The 18,724-nt window shown below is 39.3% G+C and overlaps 1 protein-coding gene across 1 annotated transcript; it reads left to right on the top strand.

The window, feature by feature from the left end:
- Positions 1-882: 882 nt before the first annotated feature.
- Positions 883-17,137, top strand: LOC104536787 (collagen alpha-2(V) chain; the record flags this gene model as incomplete). The annotated part of the gene is made up of 19 exons (XM_010179505.1): positions 883-936; positions 1,055-1,108; positions 2,160-2,213; positions 3,010-3,117; positions 3,214-3,267; positions 3,467-3,520; positions 4,654-4,815; positions 4,933-5,040; positions 6,071-6,178; positions 6,332-6,385; positions 6,702-6,809; positions 6,913-6,966; positions 8,304-8,411; positions 9,285-9,338; positions 10,042-10,149; positions 12,133-12,424; positions 12,987-13,174; positions 15,024-15,248; positions 16,546-17,137. Coding segments are annotated over 19 exons (2,094 nt in total), but the record flags the coding sequence as incomplete, so codon positions are not given.
- Positions 17,138-18,724: the final 1,587 nt, after the last annotated feature.

The raw sequence follows: 18,724 nt of genomic DNA on the forward strand, positions 1-18,724 counted from the left end.
GGGAGATCTTATTGCCCTCTACAACTACATGAAAAGCGGTTGTAGCAAGGTGGGGATCGATCCCTTCTCCCTCATAGCTGGTGGTAGGACAAGAGGTAATGACCTCAAGTTGTGACAGGGGAGGTTTAGTTTGGATATTAGGAGGAATTTCCTTACTGTAAGGGTTGTCAAGCACTGGAACAGACTGCCCAGGAAGGTGGTTGAGTCACCATCCCTGGAGGTGTTTAAAAGACAGGGAAATATTGTCCTTGGGACGTGGCCTAGTGGCGGACTTCGTAGGGCTCGATCAGTGGTTGGACATGATGATCTTAAAGGTCTTTTCCAACCAAAACCATTCTATGATTCTGACTGGACTAAATTTCTAGTTAAAGAAGAGAAGGTTTTTTGAGAAACCCTAGCATACAGAAGCACACACTCACAATTAGTTGCTGTGCGCGGGAATTTCTTTGTAAGCATCTCACCACTCTCACAGTAAACAATTTCTTCCTAATATCTAGTTTAAATCTACCCTCTTCTGGTTTAAAGCCATTCCTCCTTGTTCTATCGCTACCTGCACTTGTAAAATGTCCCTTCTCAGCTTTCCTGTAGGACCCCTTCAGGAACTGGAAGACTGCAATAAGGTCTCCCCAGAAATTAGTGAAGTTAGTGAAGAAAGACAGAATGAATGAAAGCAGGGCTTTTGAGATGTGGGATTTTGGTCACTGGGAGAGAAAATGCTAGTAAATTTTAGGTAAAAAAGACCCAACAATATTTCAGAGATAAAGGCGAAGAATTTAAAGGAATGAAAAATCACATGGAAATTTTAACATATGAGAAGTTTTAAGATAACATTTTTGAAGTATCACATTTTTAAACTTCATTTTATTCTAATTTATTCAATAGGGTCTCCCTGGTCCAATAGGCCCAATGGGTCCAGCAGGTCCCACTGGTGAAAAGGTAAACAGATTTTTATGCCATTCCCTGCTGAAGTTTCTTAATATTACCTTACTTTATTGGCACTTTTGGTCCTTGTCTAATAAGTTACTTGGAAAATAACCTTTAATTTTATTTTAAGGGTGAACCAGGTCCTCGAGGTCTAGTTGGTCCTCCTGGCTCCCGTGGAAACCCTGTGAGTAAACATGTTTGGTTTTGTCTGGCATAAGTTAACAATAACTAACACTGATCCAAACTCCATGTTTCATCTCATTTGCTGATATATTTTCCTCTTTTTCTTCCCCTTTCTTTGCAGCCAAACTCTGTAGTTCTGTCTTGATGCTGTGCACTTGCACACACAACACTTGTAAACTATTGGCAGATTTTGTTCATCTGTCCTGTACTTGTTTTAGGGCAGTCTTTACATAGACTTACCCTCATTTACCTCACCTGAAAGTGTACCACCGCTTTTAGTTGTTAAACCTTTTAAAATCATGCCCATATCAGATACTACTGCATACATACAAATATTTAGATGGACAAATCACAGAAGTATATCTTAGTATTAATCTAATTACAGTAATTCTTGTCATCTTCAGTCCATTTGTGATTTTAAGGATTGACTTTGATTAGGGAGTTAGAGGCTCAGCCCCTCTGGATCCTTCATACTTCTTGGAATTGATTGTGTCTCTGTCATAAATCAGAACAGCCTTATTTCCAGAGTAAACTGGAATAGCTTCCATTCCTCTGGGGAGTGCTGGAGCTTGGCAGCCTTCAGCTCCTTCTTTTCCAAACAAAACTTGTGTGGAAAGCCCAGCTTAAACAGCTTGTAGCCCATTCTGACCTTGTAGAAGAATACATCTTCAAGCTATAATTTTTTTTCCCAGTCTCCAGTCTCTCTGATTGGAATGATGGGTTGCATAAAGTGCGTGCACTTCAGGTAATCCTGCTATCACTGGAAGTGGTTGTGAGCAGAACTTCTCCTATTGTGGTTTTAGTGGTTGCACGTCTTCCATCTCTAAATTCTGAAAGTTTACATATAGTCAGGAACATGTGGCACATCTTAACGTCATAGTTAACATCATTTATTTTGTGATTAAAGATCATTTGATTCTGATTAATAGAGCAAAAGTATAGTTGCACTTATGGCAGTAAATAGTTAACATCCTTTCTTCTACGTTTACAAATTATACTGTATACAGAAAGACTTTTATGTTAAATACAGTTATTCTAAATTTTTTGACCAGGGTTCCCGAGGAGAAAATGGCCCAACTGGAGCTGTTGGTTTTGCTGGTCCTCCGGTATGTGTTTCGTAACACTAATGAGTTTCCTTTAGTCATACTTTGACATACTTAGTTTCTCTCATTATGAATAACACTGTAGTGTTCTGGAACATGAGCAACATTTTTGTTGCTGCTTCTTTTCCCCATCAGTCTATCAAGTAAAGAAAGGGGCCAATGAATACCCTAGACACGTGAAAAGTGGCTTTGTTGATAAGATTATGCAACTGTTCGTATTTTCATGAATATGCTATGTTGCTCCTTTGAGATTAAAACGAGACAAGTTACAAAGTGTCATCTACAGAAGGTAGAAAAGATTTGCTCTATGAGTAGTGAAAGCTGGAATGAGTTGATGGACCAAACAGAAGGTCTGTGGGTTTTCCAGGGAATACCTCAAACTTTCCCACAGCCTAAATATTGTGCCTGATCCCTTTCACAGCGAGGCACCTGCTTCCCTTGGCGGGGAAAAAAAGACTAGAAAAGACATGGTTTGTTCAGTCCCTTTTGCTTTTAGATACGTAATATTGGCTGAAGAAAATAGGAAATCTAAACGAAAGTAAAATGTGAGTTAGATAAGAAAATATTTTAAATTGAAATTCTGACTTCACATAGAAAATCCCATCTGTGATCTTCTAAACACTGTGCTGAACTGTTACAGTTCTCTTCAACTGAACCATTAGGCAAATCCACTGTTTTTTGGGCTGATTTGTTCTGTTATTTTTTGCCTTCTAGAAATTCTCTACAAAATTACTTTGTTAGGCTGAAAAGATTTGGTAATTTTTGACCTGGTATATCTTCTAAATATTATTTCTTATAGGGCCCTGATGGTCAACCAGGTGTGAAAGGTGAACCTGGAGAACCTGGACAGAAAGGAGATGCTGGATCTCCAGGACCACAAGGTCTTGCTGGGTCTCCTGGTCCACCAGTGAGTATAAATAATATCAGTGGCACAGGCTTATCTTGCTTGTTTAGAATGTCCTGGGTCTTCACTATCACCTTTCTCTTTTTCCTTTCCTCTTAGGGCCCTCCAGGTGTTCCTGGTTTGAAAGGTGGTAGAGGAACTCAGGGTCCGCCTGTAAGTAGATTTTACTTTTGGTGACGTGACTACAGATTAACTAATACTGAAATGTTATGTAATGTGTGTTTCATTCCTCATCTCAGCTTGTTTTTCACAGTCTGTAATTATAGCATTTGCTCACTAATTCGGCTGAGAACATTTGAGATAACCACTGCTGTATTTCTTTCAACAAAGTCAGCATTAAAATGTTTTTTAGGGTGCTACTGGATTCCCAGGATCTGCTGGAAGAGTTGGGCCTCCAGGACCTACTGTAAGTCAATTCTCATATTCGTAATATTTGTGTTTTTTAAACTGGTGGTTGAAAACGTGAAGACTAAATAAAGCAGGAAAGGTGAAGCAGTGTTCATGGCCTGATGCTATAGAAAAGAACAGCTTGTCCGCACTGACTTGTGTTACTGCATGCTTACGTCTGACATCATCAAATAAAACTCATTAGTCTTGGGCTTGATCCAGTGTCTGTGTATCCAAATTAGTGCAAGACTTCACTGAGTTAAGTAGGCCTTGAGCTGTTCAAGCTGCTCTAATGACTTAATTGCTTACAATAACAAAACAACAACCTCTATCTTCCTGTACTTTTTACCTTTTTGTCTCTTCAGTAGTGACTGAAGTTAGGACAGTTTTTGGGAAAGGAAGAGACCTTTGATGGGTTCTCTTATCAGTGGAGTTACTCATAAGATCCATTAAAACAAATTTTAAAAAAAAAAGAAAACACTAACACAAAATCTCTCATGTCTAAACATTTTCAGAAATAATTAAAAAACAATAAAATTAGCTGTGGATCAACAAGTGAGGTGTCAACTCCACACAGAGAACTGTGACCCTCTCTTCATATACCTTTTAATGGTTTGATGAGACAAATAACTCGCAGTCGTTGTGAGTTTATCAAAAGGTGAAGTTTATATAAGGAAAACATAATATAAATGTGAAGTAATTTTGAAGTATTTGAGAAATGAACGAAGGTTCATTAAAACGCTAATTTGCACCACCTGAATGAAAAGTTTGAATATGGACTTGGTGATATTGGAAAGAATGGGCAAAGGTGAGTTTTCTAGCAGTAGTGGTACACCCTAGGTAGAAAAAAAAAAGAAAACAAAAAAAGAGAGACAAATAAAGAGTGTCTTTTTAAAGACAGGAGTTTGGAATTGCAATCTTGACGTTGGGGAGGGGAAGAGGAGGAAATGGAGCTTGGATATAATTTGATGAGTTGTTTATTTTATCTCATTTATTTGATCATAAATTAGATGATAATAACTCTTAGCTCATTCAGACTTTGAGCCTTCCTTAAATTATGCATATTTATAGTTAATCACAACACATTCATTAGAATTTAATTGTCCTAATCAGAAAAGGGTCTAATGTAATGAGGTGTTTTAATCTTCTTAGGGAGCTCCAGGGCCTGCTGGGCCTATTGGTGAGCCAGGAAAAGAAGGTCCCCCAGGTCTTCGTGGTGATCCCGGTTCTCATGGCCGTGTGGGAGATCGAGGGCCAGCTGGGCCTCCTGGTGGTCCTGGAGACAAGGGTGATGCAGGGGAAGATGGGCAGCCGGTGCGTCCTGGTTGATGTTGATTATCCCTAGACCAACTCTAGGCTTGGTCTCATTGTGACTTATATTTATTGCTACTGAAATGATAGTAATGCTGTTTTATCCTTCATGGATTTCAGGGCCCAGATGGCCCCCCTGGTCCAGCAGGAACTACTGGTCAAAGAGGTATTGTTGGTATGCCAGGACAGCGAGGGGAAAGAGGCATGCCGGGGCTGCCAGGTCCTGCAGTAAGTAACAAGTCAATATACAACCAGCCTTGAGCAATTTCATTGTCTCTGTGAGACTAAGAGCATAGTGCACAAGGATAAAGTTGGAAATCTCCAATTGCAGGAGCAAATATAGAGAGATGTTTAACAGCAAAATACTAACAGAAAATAACTGAAACTCATGCAAAGGCGTGAGGTGGGAGATTTTGTTTCTGCTGTAATGGAAGATCTGAACCTGAATTAAGAGTAAGCGGGTAATAGCATTAAAAGGTCTGGCTAAAATGTTCCTATTTGTCTTAAAACTAGATCTTTGAAAACAACAACCCTAGCCTCTTCATTTAGGTGCCCAAATGTCACTTGAATGTGTGTAAATACTCTGTTGTGTCATAAATCATGAACTACAGTGTTCAAAATTGCCATTTATGCTCTCTTTGCTTTCATGTAGGATTTATAGATAATTATTGGAAAGCCTAATGATCCAGGAGACCAAATCATTAAGCAGAGCATTAATTAAAGGAATAGTATGGAGTATCTGCCATTACCACTGGATTCATAAAATCAATTTATAGTTAAATTTGGCCAGAAATTATTCCAGGCTAACAAGATTTGTTGGTGTTGAGAGAGACAGGAAAAAAAATCATGTTATTTATTTCAACTGCACTACATTTCTCCAGAGTCACAAAAACTTTAGCTATTGCAGATAGTGGCATCAAACATTGATACATCAAGGAGGTGTGTGCTTAGAGAGTTGCTACTAGATAGACTAGCTTCAAGTACAGTTTCTAGGCAATAAAAGCCTGTTCAAAAGCCACTAACACAATTAAGCTGCTTAAAAATAAACAGTATATTAAATATATTGAATATATATATTAAATATATATTCAAAATCTATCCTTTAATTCCTTCCTTTAATTATCAAGTTTTGGAAGTTACAAATGTTCATGGTACTTCAGTCTGGATTAATGAGTAGTGTTTAGCAGGCAGCAGTTTTTTTGTGTTTTCTCTGTTTTGTGATTAAAATTTTGATATGATATTTCTCATCTTTTTATAGGGTACACCAGGAAAACAAGGTCCTACGGGGCCACCTGGTGATAAAGGTCCCCCAGGACCTATTGGGCAGTCAGGTGCCACGGGACCTGTAGGTGAAGCTGGTCCAGAAGTAAGTATAGAGCCTTGTAACTTGCAGAAAAAGACAGTCTAGTGGTTGTTTTTCTTAACTTGGAGTTAGACGTGAAGAACAAGTTTCTAGTTCTCATAGGAATGCAAGATTACAGAGCTATTCAGTAGCCTTATTTTTATTCCATAATTCTAGGGACCTGCTGGTAATGACGGTACTCCTGGACGAGATGGAGCTGTTGGAGAACGTGTAAGAATACATTGTTTTCTTAAGTCACCTCTGGAAACCTGTTTTATTATGGACTTACTGTAGATTTTATCTTCAGTTAACTTGGATGGAGAACTTGTTCTGAAAGTGTATCACAGCTCTGCACAAGTAAGACCTCTCAAAATGGAGGAAATGTGGCTAAAAGGCTAAGAACACCTGTCTCCTCAAACTCAGACTTGAGTTCTTACAGAAGGAATATCTTTGTGGGTTGTAGCTGCTAGAAAATAGATTAGCAATACTAGAGTCCTGTTGCTCTGGTCTAGTCTAGAAAAATAAGATTTGAAATTGTGTTTTGCAGGGTGATCGTGGTGAACCTGGCCCTGCAGGCTTACCAGGTTCCCAAGGGGGTCCAGGAACTCCAGGTCCTGTTGGCCCTCCAGGAGATGCAGGTCAAAGAGGTGAAACTGTGAGTGAGACTTCTTTTTTTCCTTAATATTTTGTTTATAAAAAAAATATGATGTATACTTTTGTGCGTCGTTTCACGTATCTTCTGTATGCAATCTTTGTAGGGTTCTCGAGGTCCAATGGGTCCCCCAGGTCGTGCAGGAAAAAGAGGTTTGCCTGTAAGTTCTCCATGGTCACTGTGGTTTTATCTGAGATACTTTTTACAGGAAAGTATATGAGAAACTGAGTCCAAATTACAATTCTGAACAGGGCTTCAACTTTTAGTCTTCTGCCTGCAAGTGGATGCAGGTAGATTTCTGAGCTGCAAAGCTGTACAAATCTGTCTGAATACACTAGTTTTTCTACACTTTCTTTAAAAATACTTTGCAGAGAAATAAAAAATGCTTTGGAAGCCTCTTTATTTGGAGTGTGATGCTGTCCAGATGATAGCAGGACCTGAGTTAGCAAATGGTTGGAGTCTCTGTTTGACAATTCAAATAAGGAGTATAGAAATAAATGCTGAACAAAAAGGCAGATTTTTAGATAGAAATGGCAGAAATATAACAAAATCACCTGTTCCCTTGAAACTGCCTTAATTCAACTCATGAGATCCTGACTTCAGTCCAAATGGAAAAACAAACAAACAGAACCCATCTTTTTGTGTTCCATAACTCTACCACAGTCCAATCTTGGAACAAAAAAATAACTGTAAACTTGGGAAATTCAAAAGAATGTTGTCCTGTCCCTAAGCCGATGTCATATGAGAGACAGGTAAATTTATTGAGTAGGTAGTGATAATGATCCTATTGATAAACTATTTGGAATCTAGCACTGGGAAATTCAACATGCAATTTGGTCTGAGGAATATGGAATTGAAAGCAGAAACCATTTTTCCCAATCATTCTTGAGTTAGTATGAAAAGTTTGAAACTATCAAAACTACCAAGAATGAAATTACGACAGTAATAGAAACAAGCTATTTGTACTTTGGAGCTCGAATGTTGTTGCCTGTAGTTAGAGAATGTAACTTCAGTTGTACTTTCTTCACAGTGAAGGTGAAAGGAGCTGCGAGAAGTAAAGATGCAATATGGAGGATTTCATACTGAAAACACATTTTATCATTATGAGTCTGTGAGCGATCCACAGCATTTCAATCTCGTCTGTGAAAATCATTTGCCATATCCAATAAGGCAAAGAAATTTCTCAATCTTAAAATTTTTTATGTTAATTATTTAGTATCATTATTACTGGCATTTTTGGACTGTATTATGAAGCTAAACAGACTAAATTTACCACAATTCTAATGAAGCACAACTCAGTTTTCTGTAATTATTTACTTACTCTTTGGTAGAAAATTGAGAGTCTTGGAGCTGCCCCAGCAACACCTTCTTTCTAGCTTTAGGAGTGAAGGAGGTCTAAATGTAGTGCCTAAAAGTAAATGTAGGGTTTTTGAGGCTCTTTTGGTTTGGTTTTGTTTTCCAGTTCAGATTTTTACATTTCATCACTGATATTTACAGGGTCCCCAAGGGCCTCGTGGTGACAAAGGTGACAATGGAGATCGAGGTGATAGGGGCCAGAAAGGACACAGAGGTTTCACTGGGCTTCAAGGTCTTCCTGGTCCTCCTGTGAGTTGGTTTGGTTTTACTATAATTTTATTTTCTTGATAGTTAAATAATGTATCAGGAACACAGCTGTTTACAATGGAATAAAAAGCAAACACAAGTTACTTTTTTCACACAAGGTGTCTGTGAGTGGCCTGGCTGTCTGTACTTACTGATGGTTTTAATGCCACTTCGCAATACTGTTACATGATGAGCTAAAACTGTGCTGTGCAAGATGTGCTGTGCTATGCTGGTTCCATTTGTGCCAGTCCTTCAGTGACCAATGACTGTCAGCAGAAGATGATAACAAAAGGTGATATTTTTAAATAAGAACATCAGAGTGTGAAATGCTTTTGTCAGTGTTCGAACACTTTACAGTTGAGGAATCAAATGCAAAATCCCACCTGAGAGGACTGTGATGGTATCCCTCACTAGTATTTTCAAGAATGGCAATTGAATGGAAATGCCACAGAAAACTTTTTTTTTCACGTTTGTTCACTAATCCTGTACAAGACCTGGAATTTTCAACATGCAGGAAAAGAAACCCAACACCCAAAGCATCTTTTCCCTTCATAACAGAACTGTCAGTTACTCTTTTGTAAGCCAGTCTGATTTTAAATGTAATGAATACAAAAGGCTTTCCTGCAGAAACAGCTTTCTATACAGCCAAGCATCAGTAAATTCTATTAATCTAAAATGTGGTTATAGTTGTTACTCTCTCTTTGTGACAGAAGAGAGCAACAGAATGAAAATGAATCATAATAAGGAAAGGTACTATCTGCTGTTCGTGTATATTATAATGCTATTCATACCGAATTGTGTGTATCACATTAATTCTTTACTACTAAAGAAATATGCTTTAAATGTCACAATGTTATGATAATTTCTTCTGTTTAGGGTCCTATTGGTGAACAGGGCAGTCCTGGCATTCCAGGCCCATTTGGTCCTCGAGTGAGTATAAATTTGCAAGGTTTTTCCTGCTTTTTCTTATTCCCCACCTCCCCCCCACCCCTCACAATTGGATTTCTATTTCTGCTTCACTTTGATTTCACTGGCTTTTATTGACTTCAGTATCACGTGGTGATTACCCTACTGCCTTTTGCTGAGAGATATTATTTTATTTAGTACAGTAAAGCTTTGACATAAGTGTAGTTTATAGCTAGATACAAAGGTCAGTTCAGAGTAACTACAGGGCTACAGCCTCTTTTTACAAATGCTTTTGCTGGAGGTGATGCAAACCCACGTATGTGACAGCTCTGCTAATTGCTACTCTGTCTTTCACACCCCCATGTATGTCATTCACCCAGAAGTGAGGAGAAACGTGACTCCTGTGGACGGTGCCAGGTGACAGTATATCTGGGTCTGTATGCATAGGGGCATTCAGCAGCCTGCACCTGGAGTTGAACCCACTTAAATGGTTTAGGAAAATATATACAGCTGATCCAAGGTATATTGGCTGAGGTGATTGACTTCACGAGAACTACATTGAAACTGCATTCTTACTTTAAGAGAATAAGAAAAAGGGTGACTTTTAAAAGTTTGGTAATAGACACAAATAATGCGATGGCTTCCTGAAAAAGTAGTGCTTGTAAAGGGCTGCATAACTTTCTTATAAATATTAAAATACATTCCTTCTTTCTCTTACATTTTCTAGGGTCCTCCAGGTCCAGTCGGCCCTTCTGGCAAAGATGGAAGTCCTGGTCCCCTTGGGCCAATTGGGCCCCCTGGAGTTAGGGGAAGTGTAGGAGAAGCCGGACCTGAGGTAAAGTGATGGGAATACAGAGAGGAAAAGGATACCTTCAAATAATTAGATTTTTTTACAGTCCATTGCATCACTTTCTCAACATCTATTAGCTCAAGACAGATGGTAAGATTTGAAACCATTTCTCCAACAAATAGCCAGGGTAACTGTGTACTGAAAGGGCTCATCAATTAACTCATTTTCATTTTCCAGATCTGTGACAATCCCAGTCTTACCCACCTATGCTCTCCTTAGGCCAACCTGGGGCTACTTCTGGAGTCAGCTGACTGGATCCTGCTGGATCTGTGGTTCAGTGTGGCTGTTTGGCAAGTTGGGTTCAAAGCCAGTAGTCGCACAAAGGCATCACTCAGTTAAAACAGCCATGTGACTGATTGCCAGGAGCGTACTCCATCATGCCTTGTATTAAGGAAATTCTTTAGTCCAAATGGACAGCCCAAGCTCTGACACTCAGCTCAGCTGACCTTCAGCCTGATCTAAGGTTTACAGACATCAACAGGCAGCTGATTTGCAACTAGCAAAAAATAGTTTGACCACTGTGGAAAAAGTCCTAAACCTTTGCTAAACGCCCCAGGCATATTCCACATTTACCAGTTTGTAAATGTATTACCCTAAGACATAAAACATAAGTTATGCTATCCCAAGGAAGACAATTTAGAAAATTAGAGGGATTTGGGGAGAAGGTGCTGTGGTTGATCACATGAAGTATTAAAAGACTGGTATTGCTTATTTTGGGGAAGAACTGGAAAAGGTGGAGTAAAGGTGGAATAAGATAATGAGCAAGACAGAGAAGGCAGTTTCTGTTCTCTCTTGTAAGACATGGTGTTTCCTGTGATTATCATGTGCTAGTATTCACCCTATTTCATTTAAATTTCTGCCAATTATCAGTATCTACACTTCTGCCAAGGCACGAAGACTTGAATGAATCATCAATAGTAGATTGTAAGAATATAATGTGTATCCAGGTTCTTCATTTGTGTAATGAGGCAGTACAGTACCACATACCAGTAACTTTAGTTTTGCTTTCCCTGGTGGCTTGCATGCAACTATAAATTGGAACCACAAAGTGAGAAATGGAAGTTAAGATTTCATTTGTCAGACTCGGCATGTATTAGTTTGGGTGTGTGCTCTGCAGTAAACACTTGGAGCACCAGTTGTGAATTCTGAAGTAATTGTTTTCAAAGGATATGCCACATTCTGGTTTACCATCTGATGCACCAGAGCATCCAACTAGCAATGAAGGTACATAACAGACTTTCTGCTGCCAAAGAAGAGCTGGCAGAGCCTGCAGGTGGAGATACCTTTGTGAACAGATACATTCTGTCTCAAGACTGAGTTCCCTCCCCAGGTATCACAATTCAGGCTGACAGAAGGACCTCACAACCTGTCACTCAGGAAAACATACTTAGTCAAGAAAAATACCTGCTCAAGTAAGGATGATGTAGATTCTGTCTCACATACCTGTGGCCAAAACACTCAGCACTGTGCAGGAAAAATGTAGAGGTACTTCTAGTGCCAAATTTTCCATCCAGGCTGTAATAATTGGAAATGTGCCTGAGGTGACTCAAGGGAAGCAGGAATTTTAGATTGCTCTAAAAATCACTTACAGCTGTTGGGAATATTAAGAAATAAAGTTATTAGGCAAGGATTTGAACAAGGAGTGGCAGAAGGCTTAAAAAGATGGAATAAGGAGGCCATTCCTTGGTGAATTTTTCAAGCAGTTAAGTCTGAAATCAGGAGTAAGAAAAAGTTGTCCAAGGTATTAAGACAGAGAAGGCTTGAAGCAGAGAGAATACCTCACATGCAGTTCTAATCTCTTACACCTGTTCCTGGAAATGTGAACTGTTTATCTATGTCTGAATTTTCCCTGTGCATTAGGGGGACTGGATGTGAAGTTTTGCTTTTTAAGTGGCTGGATTTACTATCATTTTTACATAATATTTACTCTACTGTGCCTCTGTTCCTTTTTTTTTCTTTAAACCTTAGGGTCCACCAGGTGATCCTGGACCTCCAGGCCCTCCTGGCCCTCCAGGGCACCTCACTGCTGCCATTGGTGACATCATGGGACACTATGATGATGCCATGGCAGATCCGCTACCGGAGTTTACTGAAGATGAAGCAGCCCCAGATGGCCATAATAAAACAGACCCAGGGGTCCATGCCACGCTGAAGTCACTGAGCAGCCAGATTGAGACTATGCGCAGCCCAGATGGTTCAAAGAAACACCCAGCACGGACTTGCGATGACCTGAAGCTGTGCCACCCATCCAAGAAGAGTGGTGCGTATAAAGACCCCAACTCCTCTATGTGCTGTGTGATGCTGTGTTATTATTAGCTAACTGCTATTAGCTCAAAACATGACCTGTGGGCTGATAACCTGCAAGTGCTTTCCATCCAGAATTCTCTGCTGCTTCTCCATAGTGGCAATTGCATAGTGGCAAAGAGCTAACGTGCCATTTAGGACTTACCATAATTTATATGGATTATGAGTGATTAAAATAAAACAGATCGGAAAGTAGAGAAAGTTTGTGGCAGGCCTTACCAGCTTTTGCCCCATTTCCTAAACTCTGCCTCCAACATCAACATTAGGAAGGGGTGCCATCAGTTTCTCACATGTATGGGGAATTATCTTCTAGTTATTTTATGTTCTTTATGCACTTGAAGTGTCCAGCAGCTTTGCAATGGATTTAAACAACCTTAACCTTAAACAGCTTTCAAGTCTGCATTCCCCAATTTTGAAGTACTGATTAGGCTTTATCTTGAAGTAGCATTATAGTATATACCTGACACACACATTAAAGCATGCATCGGATTATGTGAATCATGCTATGTTCTTTGCAGGTGAATATTGGATTGATCCTAACCAGGGATGTGTTGAAGATGCTATAAAAGTATATTGCAACATGGAAACTGGAGAGACCTGTATTTCTGCAAACCCATCTACTATACCACGTAAAACGTGGTGGGCCAGCAGGTCATCTGATGTAAAGCCTGTTTGGTATGGCCTTGATATGAACAGGGGATCACAGGTAACTAAATATATTGAATGTCAAGAGTTGACTTCTATGAAACTTGTTTCGTTCTGGTTTAGAACTTCACCTGCTATCCTGAGCAGGTTCTGCTACAGTCAGAACGTTATAACTATTGATTGACAGCCCTATATTCAGTTGGTTGTTGTCATACAGTAATTGTAGGAAAGAGCTGGGAGAAACAATGCAAGTACATCCTAAGGCAGGATTTTCTATAAGTGTACCACTACTGGAAGAGATTTATTTCTCTTGATCCCAAAAACTTCAACTTCTCTAGCAGTCTACTTCAGTAAATCACTCTCTTTGTCCCTAAGAAGAGTACTTTTACCCTAATATGTATTTTAAATCACTGCGGTTTTGTTTTAACTCAATTTTTTTTTTCTAAAAATTACAAAACTTGCTTTATAAATTCCCTCAGCTAACCTGTTTTTTAAAAAAGTCTGACTGTTATCGTATGTGTCAGAATGCTCCATGCTGAATGCGTCACTCTCCAGGCAGACACAAACTCAGCGCTCAGCTTTCTGTCAGGTTTTCCCTCTGTGTTAAATTCTAAGAGTAGGCTTAATGATCCTGCCAAATAACAGAAGTTTATGCTATGCAAAGTATGTAATTAATTAACAAGCTTTTGTCATTTTTATTCCTAGTCCATCAAATCAAAGGCACAGAAAATATTTTCAATTCTTATTTCATAGTGAATAATTAAATACCTTTAAAATAAGTATGTGGTATTGTCAAAATAATAGTACTGTTATCATTTGGATTCCTGATGACAGTTCAGAATGTCAACAATTGAGAACAGATGTGATATTGATTGTTGTTTTGAGATTATTTCGCTTATTATTAAATCCAGGAGAACTTGCCATGACCCAAGATGTCACAGTTGACCTTTAGCTGTCCACAGAGCTACATGTAGGGCTTTTGTAAGACAGATGCTTTTTGGAGGAAGAAATTATCTTCAGCAATACTGTAAAAGAATATTTCAGTCTTAAAAACAGTCAGATTTCATAACTAACAGTATGATCTGTGTAACAGTCACATGCATTCCTTATAGATTGTAAATAATATGTCTGAGATTGCTAAACAGAGACATTTTGTAAAAAATGGTGTCAGTGTATAAGATTTTCTTTTTTTCTTCACCAGTTTCAGAGAAATTTTTACATTTCTAGTCATTTGTGACTTACGTTTTGGTTTTTTTTGGCAATGGTTCACAAAACATGGATAAAATGAAACCTGTCTGTTACTGTTAGAAAACTTACTTCTGTTTTTTTACAGAAAGAGTGGCACACCATACAATATTTTTCAAACTTCTATGTGAGTTAATTAGTTGATGAAGTCCATATGCAAATGTAATTTTTTTTTATATAGTCAAACTTTGACTGTTTGTGATGCTTCTAACCATCACACAAAGCCTACAGACAACAAATGGCTCAAGTTACAATAGAGCAGCCACACTATTAAAGGCTTTTCTGTGCTTGACATTCCTTACCTAGTTTGAGGTTGCTCTAATGCACTATTTCATATATGAGGTTTAGCTCCTAGTGAATCCTTTTTTGAAATAAGGCAAAATTCATTCCAAAACTTGGCATGTCTGTGGAGACCCGACTGCCTTGCAGTTGTTCACCTGCAGAGCTTTATGGTCAGAATTCTCCAAAATTACCCCTGTTATAAGATGTCTATGTTTCCTCAGCCTCAACTGGCAGCAAATTACAAAAGAAACCATTGTTAGATTTTGTGCACGAGGGCTCCTGCTAGTCGTGACTGGAAAGGGTTATGATGACAGATGTTTCTGGAACTCGTGAACTCTTAATGACTTTTCATGTGATGTATGTTAATCTGTTTATCTTCACAGTTTGTGTATGGGGATACAGCTGTCACTCAGATGACATTTCTGCGCCTCCTGTCAAAGGAAGCTTCCCAGAATATCACCTACCTTTGTAAAAACAGTGTTGGGTACATGGATGACCAGACTAAGAATCTGAAAAAAGCTGTAATTCTGAAAGGGGCCAACGACCTGGAGATCAAAGCAGAGGGAAACAGCCGATTCAGATACACTGTTCTGCATGACAGCTGTTCGGTGAGTTTGGGTTTTTTTGTCATTTGATATGGAGAAAAAAGACTTTTTTAATCATAGAATCATAGAATGATTTCAGTTGGAAAATATCTTTAAGTTCTTCAAGTCCAACCATTGATCCAGCCCAAAGTCTGCCACTGGATCATATCCCTAAGCAAGACATCTCCTTGTCTTTTAAACACCTTCAGGGATGGTGACTCAGCAACCTCCCTGGGCAGCCTGTTCCAGTGCTTGACAACTCTTACAGTAAAAAAATCCTCCTAACATCCAACCTAAACTTCCCCTGTCGCAACTTGTGGCCATTACCCCTTATCCAGTCACTGGCTACCAGAGAGGAGGGACTGTCCCCCACCTCGCTACAGCCTCCTTTCAGGTGGTTGTAGAGTGTGATAAGGTCTCCCCTCAGTCTCCTCTTCTCCAGATTAAACAACCCCAGCTCCCTGAGCACCTCTCCATAAGTCTTGTGCTCTAAACCCTTCACCAGCTCCATTGCCCTTCTCTGGACACTCTCCAGCACCTCAATGTCCCTCTTGTAGTGAGGGGCCCAAAACTGAACACAGTATTTGAGGTGTGGCCTCCCTAGTGCTGAGTACAGGGGAAGGATCACTTCCCTGCTCCTGCTGGCCACACTATTCCTGATGCAGGCCAGGATGCTGTTGGCCTTCTTGGCCACCTGGGCACACTGCTGGCTCATGTTCAGCCAGTTGTCCATCAACACCCCCAGGTCCTTCTCCTCCAGGCTGCTCTCCAGCCACTCCTCCCAAAACCTGTAGCACTGCATGGGGTTGTTGTGACCCAAGTGCAGGACCCAGCACTTGGCCTTGTTGAACCTCATGCAATTGATTCAGCTTATCCAGATCCCTCTGTAGAGCCTCTCTACCCTCAGGCAGATCAACACTCCCACCTAACTTAGCGTTGTCTGCAAACTTACCTGAGGGTGCACTTGATTCCCTGGTCCATGTCATTGATAAAGATGTTAAACAGAAGTGGCCCCAAATACTGAGCCCTGGGGAACACCACACATTTTAAAATAACCAAGGTGCAGTACAGGTGGAGGTGTGTTGCTCAGTGAAAATACAGTGAGATCCTTCTGAACTACCAGACAACTGCCTCACCAGCTGGAATTCAGGCTGTTTCTGACATCAGCTCTGGCCTGAGGTTTTGTTTTCTTGTGTTGGTTTGTTTGTTTGTGGGGGTTTTGGTTTCATTTGTTGTTTTTTTTGTTTTGGTTTGATTTTTTTGTTGGCTTTTGTTTTTTGCTTGTTTGGTTGTTTTTATTTTTATTTTTTTTTTCCTCCAGAAACGCAATGGAAACGTGGGCAAGACCATCTTTGAGTACAGAACACAGAATGTGGCACGTTTACCTGTCATAGATATTGCACCAGTGGACATTGGCAGCACTGACCAGGAATTTGGAGTTGAAATTGGGCCAGTTTGCTTTGTGTAAGAGGAAGGAGGGAAATTACCACACTACCCAGCAACAGCAGCAATTAAACACATGAACTTAGACTGATTGAAATTAATCCTGAGACTCTTGAAGTAATGGCTGATATTGGATCAGCATTGTATATACGGTTCTTTTTACATGACCGGCCTTCTTTTGAATATTTATTTTACTTACACACCTTCCTTTTTAAATAATTGAAACCAGCTTTTTAGTACAACAGTACGATTTTAAGAGGATTGATGACCACCTTTTAAAAGTAATATGAATCTTCTTCCTTGCTTTTGTTTCAAAGTATTTCAAAATTTACAGGTATTCAAAATAGTTTTAATGTGGGACTATGTAAAGCTCTAAGGATTATTCCTTTTGCTTGGATGCATACTGAATAACAGAAAAGTAGAGCACTTTTGTGAACCATTGGCTATATTTCAGTCATACCTCCTCCCTCAACCCCAGTTTGTCTTCCTGTGGTTGCCAGTACGATAGCAATTAACAGAAGTCTGTGTCTTTTGCAGAAGAAAATACCTTCAGACAAGATCATACTAATTTCGCATTGTCTTTCCTGCACTTTCCTATGTAATAGTCTGCTCAGAAGAGTATTCCATAGCCATTATTACTTTATGAAGTAAAAATACAAATTGGGTAAATACGAGTTTTCAGTAGGGGTGACCCCTATCTTAAATTTTAAGGCCACACTTCACTTCTCACAGTCTATCTGTGTAATTCTATTAAATGATCCTTGATCTTCAGAGTACATCTTAACCCCAGTACTTGTTGATTTTCCAATACTTGCCCATCTAAGAAGCCATTACATTTCAAATTATACTGATGTCTTATATATGGTACCAATTTATGTATGTTGCAGACCCTTCATATGTATACCAGACCAACTGCTAATAAAGAAAAAGTTTAGAAAATCATGGTTTTTAGCTGACATCCAGACATGCATCACCAGTAACTTGACTTACTGGACTTGAGTTGTCAAGGCAAGAAAGTTCCATCATTTCTTAGCATGAGCTACCTCATCTCTGGAAGTTGGGATGCATTTAATATTCCTATTTTTATTTTTGATATTAAAAGGTGCTACGCTTCTATTGTTATTTCAAGGAAGGAGATAGGCAGGGCAAAAACCAACAAAAAAGTGATGGTGCTAAATGAGTCTGTAGAAGGCTGATGAAATAAAGCTGCCCACTGTCAGTGTTAGCTGTTAGGCTTATGGTGTTTGAGAGAGCAGTGTTACAGTGCATTTATTGTTGGCCATACAGTATATATAATGTTTTGTACCACTAACATGCTTTATTTTGTAGAGTATGTGGGTACAAACTTTAACTTAGGGGTTCTTTTTTTGTTTCTTTATTGCATCTGTGCTCTCCATATTTTTTGTTTGTTCCTTTAAAAAAAATAAACAGCTTGGGCCATCCCTAAAGAAAGTCATGCACATAGCTTTATTCATGTATCTTTGCAAAGCATTTAATTAAATACATGCTTCTCACTATGTAAGTAGTTTCCTTCTTGTAGAGTTCCTTCCAGTGCGTCCCATATCAGTTCATTTCCAGGAAATTAAAAATAGAAATATTTAACTTTTGTTTTGTTGCTGTTTGAATAACTTATTCGCAATGCACTCTCCTGAAGTATTTTACACATAGGAATATAGGTGTATTTTCAACAATGCCATCTTCCTGCCAGTTTTATACAAGACATGTGTCCATTTGTTTGAAGTAGTCACCAGTGGTCCCATTAAAGCCACCTAACTAGTAATTTTTGAGACTCAAGAGAGAGAGAATTTTTATTCCAGACTGAATAAAATGTGACTCGGCCAATTCCCAGTGTCAAGGTAAGTTATCGCTGAGAGAAAAGAGTTTCTGGACAAGCCATAGAGTTTCATTGTAGAAAAGCAGGCAAGAATTTACATTCCTTTCCTCCTTCTGAAAGGGTAGGAGCTGTTTCATTTTCCAGGTGCTCCATATGCATGACTATGCCGGGTGGGCAGGGAATGGGACTAGGGAAGCTGAGAAGTTCATACTGATGTTATCTG

Source organism: Mesitornis unicolor, unplaced genomic scaffold (assembly GCF_000695765.1).
Source record: "Mesitornis unicolor isolate BGI_N332 unplaced genomic scaffold, ASM69576v1 scaffold10952, whole genome shotgun sequence".
NCBI classification, from domain to species: Eukaryota; Metazoa; Chordata; class Aves; order Mesitornithiformes; family Mesitornithidae; genus Mesitornis; species Mesitornis unicolor.